General features: G+C 31.3%; 1 protein-coding gene across 4 annotated transcripts in view; it reads right to left on the bottom strand.

The window, feature by feature from the left end:
• nonC (serine/threonine-protein kinase Smg1) overlaps positions 1–12,251 on the bottom strand; it is an 89,044-nt gene that overhangs the window by 58,452 nt on the left and 18,341 nt on the right. For all 4 annotated transcript variants that reach the window (XM_074141219.1, XM_074141208.1, XM_074141229.1 and 1 more), the window contains 14 exons: positions 12,057–12,194; positions 11,058–11,269; positions 9,824–10,062; positions 8,457–8,728; positions 5,995–6,174; positions 5,612–5,903; positions 4,368–4,555; positions 3,315–3,542; positions 3,133–3,217; positions 2,741–3,044; positions 1,614–1,846; positions 1,202–1,373; positions 947–1,100; positions 751–870 (listed from right to left, as the gene is read on the bottom strand). In XM_074141219.1, the coding sequence (XP_073997320.1) occupies positions 751–870; positions 947–1,100; positions 1,202–1,373; positions 1,614–1,846; positions 2,741–3,044; positions 3,133–3,217; positions 3,315–3,542; positions 4,368–4,555; positions 5,612–5,903; positions 5,995–6,174; positions 8,457–8,728; positions 9,824–10,062; positions 11,058–11,269; positions 12,057–12,194 (2,817 nt within the window). The remainder of the gene's footprint in view (positions 1–750; positions 871–946; positions 1,101–1,201; positions 1,374–1,613; positions 1,847–2,740; positions 3,045–3,132; positions 3,218–3,314; positions 3,543–4,367; positions 4,556–5,611; positions 5,904–5,994; positions 6,175–8,456; positions 8,729–9,823; positions 10,063–11,057; positions 11,270–12,056; positions 12,195–12,251) is intronic.

The following is a 12,251-nucleotide window of genomic DNA, read 5'->3' as shown; positions in this document are numbered from 1 at the left end:
ATGTCGATTTATATGAGTAGGTTGAGTATACAATTTTTTTTTAAGAAATTCGTTGAAGTCATTGTAGCGAAAACTCAACAAATATAAAAATGAATTCAATAATAAACAACCAGCATGAGTGATTTTTTCATCAAATTTAGAATCAGATCCCGTGTGGTACCCAAACGAAAAATGGAATTGAACTTAATGCAATTTTTCTTTTTTGAGCAAGTGATTATTATACACACTCATAAAAATGTTCACTTTTGAAAAAAAAAAACGCATAATTCTTTCATATACATATATGTATAATAACAGAGGATTTAAATTTTTAAGTGCAAATTTTTGTATATACGAGTAACATAAGAACTTGATTAGTCCTGAAGAGTTCACTTTCTCTTAATATATATACTCGTATACATTAATATAATGAATTTATATATATATATATATATATAAAGTAACAGTTATACATTTTAAGAAAACCTAAGTTTTATACTGCTAGTTCAGAAAAATTAGTCACTGATGAAGGAAGCCAAGTAAAATATGAAAAAATTCTCATTCGTTCTATACAAGATGAAGTTCACTTTCTACTGAATCCCATCATGTGGAAATAACTTTACTTAAAACTAAATGAATAAGATTGAATTTTGTAGTTGAAATGACATTATAGCTGTTATGAAGGATATGATTGATATGTAAATAAAATATAATATGAATAATCTGCAATGAAACAAATAAATTATAAATAAAAGAAAAATTGATACTTACCTCAATACCAGTGACACCAAGAGCTGCTCTCAAATTAGGAGTGAGTCTAAATGGCACTTTCTCTGGAACCCGAAGTGTTTTTCCTTTCTCAAAACATACGTTGTAATCTATATGCACTACCTAGAGAGGAAGCAAAAACGAATTATCGCAAATTAAGAAGATTTGTTTTATAAGTGAGCAAATTATAAAATTTTACCTCGCCAGTTTTTAAATTCACAAGTACATTATCTAGATGTCTATCTCCAAGACCTATTATATAACCAATAATAGACATTACAGCTAAAGATGAAGAATACAATTTTGTGACGCGCCACCAATCAGCTGCATTAACACTATGGCACCACAGTTCCCTAAAAATGTAAACATTAGAAATAATTTTTATAAAAATAATTGTTTCTTTCTTAAAGATATAATATATAATACACATTCACATTTAAAAAAAAAAACTCACTTAGATAAAAGATAAGTTGGAGTAGACTGCATCAATTCGACCAAACACTTTTTAAGAGCCGACACCGGCCATTTATTTCTCTGCATAGGATCTATACTTGTTATTCCTGTTTCTTTCAAAATAGGACCTAACTTAGAATAAAACAGTTCAGATGGCCTCCAAATTTGACGATCTGAAACATATATATAAAAAAAAAAATCAATTGGTTTATAATAATGCTAAAGCAAATATTTCAATTCTATCTACCTCATTGTAGGTTAACCTGATTTAATCGACTGTGTCTATTGTCTTTAAAAAACAGGAGTTAACATCTGCATGCATATTCAATAGCAGCATTCACTCAATTATTTGAAGACAAATTTCATTACTATCTAGGTTCACCGTTAACGAATTCATTTCTTACACAACATACCTTCAGAAGAACCAGCACGGCAATCTCTTTGTTGCCATTTCTTATAAAGTGAAAAAATTGGAGTGACATTTTCCACCCATGAAATCAATCCTGATCGTGGACCAAGTGGTACGACAGAATAATGATGCGCTCTAAGGTGAGGTTCTTTTAGCATTGCGTTCGCTATTGACAAAAACTGCATAATTCTTTCATCTAAATGAAGATCCTCCAAACCTTTGAAGAGGTAAGTATACCTGCAGTTAAAAATTTTGATATTAGAAACTAAAATTTATATGTCCCATTGCATTTATATTAAAAAAAAAATAACTAAATTTAATTAAATTAATAGTTCATTCGAATGAATATTGTAGGTTAATTGGATGCTGGTTTAATTTTATACATAAAAACATTTTCGATAGCAATAAAACTGTGGTACAAATATATATATAAACATGTACAAAATAAAACTATTTCAATTAATTTGATATAAGCAAAAAACAATGGATCCAATTTTTTGAGTAATTAAGAATTTACGGCAATTTGGACTGATTTTAAGGTATCATTGCCAGCCCCAATATCAATCCAAAATGTAACTTTTTAATGATTTTTAAAATTAGACATATACAAAATAAAACTACTGGCTCGACTTATTGGACAAACAGGACTGTGTTATAAATAATTTTTAGCTACATTGGACTTGTCTTTTAACAATGATACATTCTCAGATTGCATCTACAAACAAACACAACATATATTGCATTGATAAATACTTTACTTTAATGTACTAATTATGGATTAAACCGCGTTTTATAACGTACATAATTTATATTATATTTGTAAAGCTACCAGGGATGCATTATTAGGATATAAAACAGGTTCTAGTCAAAATTAATTATTTATGAAAGAACACCGACTACTCCAAGTGAAACGTTCAAAATTTATTAAGATATAAGATGAGAAATTTTAGATTAAGCAGTGACAATAGCGATACCAAAAAAAAATCATGAAAAAATAAATAATTACAAATATTAAAATGTTCTATTAAGCTGGCCATTTGCGCTCTACAATACAGCTTTAAAGCAACTTAAATACTCAATAGAATTTTTATTAATTTTCCTCACGATAATTTGATTTCTATATCAACTAACCTATGACCGTTGGAACCGTTAAACACCAATTTTTTAGGTTTCGTCTTTGTAGGCAGCACAGCCACATTATTTTCTATTGACTGTACATTTACATGACTTCTGACGCCAGGCATTGAAATTTTAGTAGAATTAAGTCTGGCTAAAGCTGGCGAAATATCCTCCATTGAAAGACAAATACTCGTGCGCTTAGCAGCGCGTGTTTGTAATTTAGATTGTAAAGTTTTAATTGCTTGCCAAGCTTCATTAGGATGACGTGGATTGGTTGGTTCTTTCAATTTCATCAATAATGTGTCAATATCTTTGCCTAAAAGAAGTAAATTTATGTTAATTTATATTAAGATGTAAAAAAAAAAGAAAAAAGTAAAAACATTTAAGAAAAGATATTTTCTTACCAAACTTGTCTTGGAATTCCCGTTCATGTGGGGTTTCAGGTTCAACTGAGGTGATTGCATGCAACTGCTCTAACACAAACAGCAACTAACGCGGAAAATATAATTTCAATATTCGGAAAAGAAACTGCAAGACAATACTTAATTTCAAAGTTAATGAAAAAATTAATTACTCATCGACATACAGGTTTAAGTATAAGTCTGAATTTTTCCGCGACCAACTGATTTCTGCATTCTTCACTAAGATGTGTGTTTGAATCTGTAGCCCTCACTTCAGCTGAGAGTTGTACGAATCTGCGAGTGATGTCTGCCTGATGCTGAAGGAGAGTCCCAAGCCAAAGCTCATCCCAAAGCAGCGTAATTCGTCGTAATTCACTAACTAGAGTTCTTACTTGTGAAATTTCTTCACCATACTATAAAATATCAATTTCAAATGAACTTTCAGATATTTATAATGTTGAATCAAAAAATACAACGAATAAAAGTAATGAGTAATCACCATTTTGCGGACCTAACGTTCTACTACCAAATTGGCTAAATATACAATTACATTATAATACATAAAGTATTTTTGAACCAAATTAACAACATAAAAAATAAATTATTAAAGTTTTTTACTATTAGGTGCTACTAAAACCTTAAATTTTGATTGATTTAAAAAACAATCCAAGGACGGATTGGGCTAGTTTTACCTCGAACCTGTCTCATCGAGGACACCTGAAAAAGCAGGTACGATATGACAGTTCCGGATTTTTTAGTTGGATGAAGGAAACGCCAATACACCCAGTAATTTACTGCGATGCCATTATTCAAGGAACATCGATGTACGTTGGAAATTACCAAGATTTGGAGGAGGAATAACCTTCCTGAAGCCTATAAAGATGCTGAGATTTCTCCAACGTCAAAGACTAGAGGAGGTGCTGTAGGGTTTCGCATGGTACCAGTAAGAGGAAAAGATTTAGAGGCAATTCCAATGGTCATCTGGGAAAACGGCCTGCACCTGCGCTCTTCGTTTCCGCAGAGAGAATCATTCACGAAAGAAAACTCTTCATTCTAACTGCACAAACGTTGTTGCAGTTATGTACAACGCGCTTAATGAGACGGTTCCTTTGGCTAAGCTTGGAAGTGGGCAACAGGAATATTCCTCAGTTTATGACTAGGTAGATCACTTTTGCCTCTTTTAACCCGGTGGCAGCCTCCGTCCTCGCGAAAGAAAATAATAATAATTATAATCAGACCTTTCTTGAAAGAGTATCTAGAATAGTTGTGAAACTGTTTTCCAATACTGCAGCTCTCTCATTTGAACTCTTCATTTCATCATCGTCATTCATCACTTCATCTTCTTCCTCATTTTCTTCATCTTCATCATATTCTTCAAAAGCATCATCAGTCTCCTCGAAAAGTCTCTTTTTTAACGTGAATAACTCTGGGAGAATAAAATAATACTAATAAAGATAAGGCAAGATACATTCAGGGTTTAAAAAAATTTTTTTTTTTATTTAATTTAAATTTTTGATTTAAAAAAAAATACCTAGTTTTAAAATGCACTTTTCTACGATACGTCGTTGATATTATCTGTCCCAACAACTTTCTTATCTTATGTTCTTACCTGTTCCGGATTTTAAGCCACCTTTAGAGATTAAATTTTAACTCTACTTTCTTGAAAAAATCATATTACACACTAACATAATGAACTAATATCTGAAATTAGATAAAAATCCGAAACTGGTCAGAATTCTGTACATACAAATATATTTTCACAGATGCTTTCCAGAATGTAATTTAAAAAAACTCCGTTAAAACAATCTGGTGTCAGCCATGACTTTCTCTTAACTCTTGAAAACGTGTTATTTTTGCGGGACGACCTATTCTATTCTTACAAGCGACTTATTCCACAAATTTTTCACAATAGGAAATTTAAAATTAATATAACTTATAAATTACACATTTATCTCAGCTATCTTAAAAAAAAACTTGGTATTTTGTTTGTTTTTTAAAACTCAACTCGTACAAGTTACTTTTTTAGTGTCGTGACACAACTAAATTAACTAGACTAAACACATAAAATACTTCGTGTTTGTTCATGTGGTATAAAATATTTTATTATCATTACAATGACATCAAATTGAGAGTACTGTGTCATATGCTATCGTGTATTTCAAGAAATGCAAATAAATGAGTGATTGTGTTTCTGAATCCCAGTGAGAACTCATAGTACTCCATTTTTTTTAATATTTATTTTTTAGACGCTATTCGCAAACAAATAAACACGTCTAAAACTTTTTTAGGGCTCTGAGGACCTCAAAGAATTTATTTTTTACTTGTTTTAAATTAAGGCGCGTCAATATCCCAGGTCTAACCTTCGCACCCTTAAATTTAATTTCAAAGATTATTTCCGTTTCGGACAGTAAGAGAAAATAAACAAACGTGTACATACAAACACATAAAAAAGGCAAAGCATTAAAACTCCTAAAATACTAACTTGTTGTAGGCATATCTTTTATAGTAGAAGCTCCTGTATGTGAACCAACTACAGCTGGGAACACTATCAAATGTGGTAAATCTATTCCTATTCGAGTCAGTAATTCTGATACTCTTTTTCGAACATACTGTTCTGGGTGGTTTAATCTTGAAAACAGTTGAGGTACAATGGAAACCCAAGGACTTGTTGGGGTAGCAGATAATCCACTTTCCACTTCATCTTGCAGTTCACTGGCATGCTTTACAATGAGACGTAAGAGACGAAGTGTAGCTCTTACCATAACAGCATCATCCTGAATTCATGGCATTTTTTCATTCAAATACTGTGACATTTTCTACAGACAAGTTAAAATTGACATACGTAAGAAATAAACTTAAGCTTACCTCTTTAAATTGAGACAGCTGTAGATACTTAAAATATGAGAATGCAGAAAGTCTAAAAAATGCATATACTCTACAATGGGTGTTTTTCCAAATTGTAATTAAGGTGTTCAATTGTTCTGTAGTAAATATACCAATAGATCTCAATTGCTGCTCTATCATTTCAGAGGAAGTAGTGTCAATCTGTAAACAAAAATTCTTTTTAATGAAGAAAATAAGGATGAACATATAATTTTTTTTACCAAAATTATTAAAAAATAAATGCAGTTTTCTTTTTTTTTTGTAGACTATCCGTTTTTTAAAATAATGTTACAAGTGAAATTTCTTTCTTTCCTACTCATATTTTAAGTGAATAAACAAAAAGTAAACCCTATATTTAAAGTAAAAAAAATTAAGCAAGACCGCTAGTAAGAAATTGCTGAAGACTCCACAGAGGATGTTGTGAAATTGAAAAGCCAATAGAAAAAGGTTGAATGAAGCAGAATTTTAATTTTAAAATAAAAACATCTTTAAATTAATAAAAAAAAATTATCCTTGGAATTTATCATTCATCTTACAACCACGTCCCTAAGCGGATGGGAAAAGTATTATTACAAGAATTTGTAATAATTCAAGAGTTTTGTCTAGAACAGGGCTTCTTAAACTTTTGTCATTCACGACCCCATTTATGATTGCGAGTTTCTTGACGACCCCATACAAATATAAAAGAAAAATAAATTAATATTTTTTGATGATTTATTTATTAGGTAACAATATACATATACATATGAAAATATATAGTTTTAGAATTCGTTTTGAAACATACAAAAATCTAAAATTAAAAATTGCACAAAAAATTATAAAATTGTATTTATTATAGTTTCAAAAATAAAAGTGGATTCTGACCGTCTTAATTCGCTCGAATATATTCAAGTAGTTGCGTGGTAAGTATTAAATTAAAATATAAGCAAAAAATTTAATGAGATGGATAATAATAATATAATAATAGCGATCATCGATCGTTTACTGCTGTCGGTGGAGATAGCTCAAAACCTTCAACAAATGCGCGTGTCTAGACGCTGCAAGTCCACTGTATTCCGCCAACTCTAGTGATGTTATAAAATGGTATATATAAATATTTGACATTAAAATCTCTCGCGACCGCAGAATTTTGCTACGCGACCCCATTTGGGGTCGCGACCCATAGTTTAAGAAGCCCTGGTCTAGAACAATAATTTTTTAAAATGTACCTACGTTTCTCTTAAATTTCTACGTCCCTTACTTTTATGACCTAATGAGGAACCTAATATATTATACTTATAACTTTGTGGCTTGATTGTGTAGGTATGCAGATATTTACAATAGAAGTTGCGTACTCAACTGGCGATTGTCCCAAAGGGGTCACGTCTTAACACAGTTTGGAAAATGTTACTATTTAGTTTGTGGCCTGGGCAGGTTTGGTCAAGTTGGCCACTATCACAAAAACCCATGAAAAGGACAAACATCTGGTTTGCTTGTGCATTACGGGAGCATAGCAGGAAAATGCTAATCCTCAATCTTACAACTCTTCACCTTGGATCATTCTCAGAATCTCTACAGAGGACACTGGCGAGCATGGACGATTAGCACCAGTGAATAGTTACCCCTAATGTACATTCTCTGGCGTGAAAATTTCTTAATAATGACTAAAACTATGAAGAAATTTTTGACAAAGCTGAGTATCAAGAGGAAGTGGTAGCAATGAATTCATCCTTTCTGGTATTAGAGAACAAGTGACCTTGTCGACAGATAGGTCGAGAATCGCTGTAGAGAAGAACTGGAGGGTTTGTTCCAAGGAATTGGCACCCATAGTCTTTTATAGATTTCCTACCATATCCTGACTGAAATTCACGGAGTAGGAAGGTAGTCTAGTTTAACTTCAGAAGTAAAAATCTAAATTTTGATCGTAACCTAACAATTCTTTCCATTGCCAGGCTTTCATTAAAGCGCTGAGCTATTTATTCTACTCGAGAAATGACGCTACAAACACTGACCGTACGGAAAAAATATTTTTTGTATTTAAGTACTTCAATACATCTGCTGCCAGTGGAAACTGGATTTCAAAAATATAACTCTTCCAAAAATAATAAATCGTTTCATACATAAAAAGAGGTAAGTTTAAATTTTTCAAAAAAGGTACTTTACAGTGGAATAAGGTACATTCCTAAGTGGAATCTAAAGTTCAAAAAAGCGATCTTTCGAATCTAATAATTAGAACATAAGCAGTCGTCATGTAGATATTACCAGCTATGAACAATATTGAATTTTCCAAGATTAGATGATTTTATCCTTCTCTTAATTAATGTTAGGTTTCGAATTTTTATCCTCTTCAGAGACTGGTTTACCAAGTTTGTGTGGTAAATTTTCAAGTCGTTTATAGTCACATTACACGCAATCGACAGTGAAAAATACAGCAGTGAAAAAAAACAACATATATCTCCAATTACCTCGACATCATGTGTATTATAAGCGGCAGTAAGCGTCCTGAAAACATCTTGAACCAACTTGGTCGTCATATCTGCCTCCTGCAAAGATTCAGCTATAAGAGCCTTATCACTTTCCGTCAGTGTTCTTGAAGAAATCTCTTCCAAACCGTATGAATAAGCCCATGCACCCAAATGCTCCCAGGACTTACTGGATGCCCGTTCAGTGTGAACTGATAAACGGAGGAGTCTTCCGCTTATGTAATCATTTAGAATGGTATGTGGTAAGCAATTTGCTGAAAAGTAATTCCTATTAAATTAATATTACACAATCAAATGGAGATAAATTGAAAGATTAAATGAAATAATATTGCACTGTGTAATAGTACTTTTTGTATTGGTAATTTTTAAGTGCTACTTCGGGCTCTCTTACACACGTACTAACCTCTAAGCAAGGTTTGCTATAGTGTATTTGGATTTCGGATTTCAAATGAAAGTGTGTCAGAAAAAGTTGTTTTTCAAATTAGTCTGCCTAACTGACTCAAGCGATGAGACTTTATTCAAAAACGGTAATCCATTATGTTCAAATATGTATAATTATTTTATTAGATGCCACGGAACCAACAATAAGCTTTAGACAAAATTAGCTAAACTTAAGTTCCACTCTGTGTTATTGATGTTCGTGTTTTTTTTTCCGAGAAAGACTATTGATTTTGTTTTTAACAAAACAGAATGGCATGCATGTAGATCTATAATTATCATTTGAAACCGTTTATTAGTAATAATAATTTAATAACAAATAACGGTTTATTAGTAATATAGTAATAATAATTCTCCGGTTTAATAATAACAAAACAGTAAATATATTTACCAACCGAACTGTTTTAAACTACAAATCCTGAATTAATTTCAAATAATTGAATATTGTTTGCATAAAAACTCAGCAGATTAGTGACTTGTTAGTCACTTTGGTTTGGAACTTTTTCTCTATGTTGATTTTAGAAGGTTTTGTGGGAGCTGTGAATCACGCTTCCTTTCACAGTTAAACTTTATTATAGTTACAATTACGAAGTACATAGCTCTTCAGAATAAATCTAAATGGCGGTAAAATTCGCGAGAGTGATTACACAAGGAGGTTTATATCACTTCTGTATACTTATTTTTTACTAACTGCTGTATTGCTGCTATCGTAAAAATTTCATTTATAGATTATTTATCTGAAGTTATCTCTCTCCACATATTATAATGTCGAATTACTATTCTACTGGAATATACTACTGTACGAGAACGGCGGAGAATCGCCATTACTTAAATTACGAGTACATAAACTCTCGGTTACAATATAATAGAAATTTGTAATCTAAGTTCTCAATAAATTACATAATTCTTACATTCTTGATCAGCACACAGCGAAACTGGCATTTCTAACAGTTTTTTCAAGTAAAAGCCTCCAGCATAATTTTCTTTATCTGTTCGTTGAACCATTGAAGCAATATCTCGGAGGAGTGAAGCGCTCATTGCCATTAATCCTCGTTCCCTAGCTTGATTCTTAAATTGTAAATGTACTGCTTCAAATAAACCATCCACAACGAAAGAAGACAACTCAATACTCTTTTCTAACTCACCAGAACTGTTCAAAAACAATTTTTAAATCAATATTAGTGTGATTATAATGTGATCAAAAATCAATGTTATTTACCGTTATTAGACTCAACTAATAAAAACCACCTTTATCATAACAGATATATTGTTCTAAAAGCATTTGTTATTACAAAAATCAATCAACCTACTAACATGGACATCATATGTACAAATTACAAAAAATAATGTGAAGTCTTACTCTGCAATAAGAGTAATGCTTATGCAACTTTGCTTTTCTCACTGTTATGTTCTTGACAAGCAATTACGATCAACAATAATGCTCATCCACAAAAGAACAAAGCTTCACTGAGATTACACATTATTTAAAATAAAAACGAAGAACTAACTCACAATTGTCTTTGCGTTTTCTATCGTTACATATTGCATTTAAGAAAGCAACTCCAACTTTAAACCAATATAGGTTTATTTAATTTTTTCAATATTATTTTAATTTAAAGAGTGCCACCATCTGAGTCACTGGCGCCTGAGCCTTTTCAGTGCACTGCCAGCTTCCAGAAAGTGTTCTATCGCTACAGACAACACTGTCCTAAAAGAGCTTTAGAAGCTTCTAAAAAAGAAAAAATCTAAGGGCAGCAACAACTCTTATCAGAATGGATGAATTTGCCAAAAAAGGCACTTGTTACTTCCCTTTGTTGATCTTCTTTTGGGTGGACCTAAAAAGTACTTCGTACCCTCGTCATGTCTGATGGGACATATAGTAATTACTCTAAAGCAACAGTGCCAGCCCATTTTATAATGAGCTTAGATGCCATGCAACGAAAGTATAGGGGAAGAATTTATTTATTCTAAAAAAAGTTTCCAAAACTACATATAAAAAAAAACTATACATAGAACATAAAAATCGTATTTTGGGTTGCACCAGTTCCATTAATATCCTCATTTAAAACAAACTACTTATGTTTTAAACAAAGTTAACGGCAAATTTGAAAATTTTACAAGCTGCAATTAAGATTTAAAAAATACCTTTTTAACATTTTAGACAACTGTTTTAGAGCTCGAGCATCATCAATATTCCATTTGCTTCCTTGATCCTTTAAGGTGTTCATCACGCTTTCGGTGAGTTTTATAGGTTCTTGATAGCAGCTATTTGAACAAACTCCAAGTGCGTACAAATACTTTTTTAGAATAAGAGTTGCATAATGTAAATTACCAGTTTTTCTTGAACTCTTTACAGTCTAAAAAATATATACAAATGTATATATATAGCGTATTAAAAAAAATTATATTCCCCAATACAAAATACTGCATTGTTAGCAATCCAGCTAATAATAACTCTTATTTTCTGGATTTTTGAGATGTTTGGATTATATTTACTTCCACTTATACATTAAGATAATTTTGAAAAATTGAATGCCATTCAGTAAAAAGAGTGTGAGGTATGGAGAAACTTGTTTTCTCACTTGTTTCAAATTCTAGCACTTTATTTTGGCGATATTTAAAAAAAAATTAGAATAATAAAAAACAAACATAACAAAATTTTAAATTCGCTTCTCATTAGATCAAAGTTTTTATTTTGGATATTAGAAACGAAGTCATTAGTTCGAAAACCTCATGAGATGTGAGTAATGAAAAAATTAATTTAAACAAATATTAGTTTGCCAAAGAACTATAAATTTTGGATTAGAAAATAAAAATGATTACACAAAAAAAAAAGTCTGTTATGAAATTTCACATGACTTTTCTGACTAAAATTTTAATTTATGGACTTTCTAAAAACTTCGAACTTCAACAAACGTTAATTAGCTACGTTATTAAGTTCAATATGTACTCTTGAGGAACTTTTGACGCCCCTTCTTTTTCCTCATGATCCACTTTACTGGAAAAATGTCCAATAAATGCTATAAATCTATAACTGACTAGAAGTATATGAAATAAAAAATAAAATTAATTCATCTTTTCTTGTGTAAATGTGAGTATAATTAATAATCTTGTTAAGACTAATTGAATAATGATTTTCTCTACCTGCAGCAGAAATGTCTTCAAATTTTGACTGGGATAATTTCTTTTATGTATTCTGCCCAAAGTGTATGCCCACCATCCAGCTTGCTCTACGAGTGGGGATGTAAAATTAAGTTTCCACTGTTTCTGACTATCATACAACTGAAATAAAAGTATTTTAGTTCAGTTCAGTTCAACATCTCTTTCAAGGCAGATCAC

Source organism: Rhodnius prolixus, unplaced genomic scaffold (genome assembly GCF_049639745.1).
Source record: "Rhodnius prolixus isolate KJV_2025 unplaced genomic scaffold, Rpr scaffold_1, whole genome shotgun sequence".
Classification (NCBI taxonomy): Eukaryota; Metazoa; Arthropoda; class Insecta; order Hemiptera; family Reduviidae; genus Rhodnius; species Rhodnius prolixus.
The sequence above is the reverse complement of the archived record's forward strand: the minus strand, read 5'-3'. Positions and strand labels throughout refer to the sequence as shown.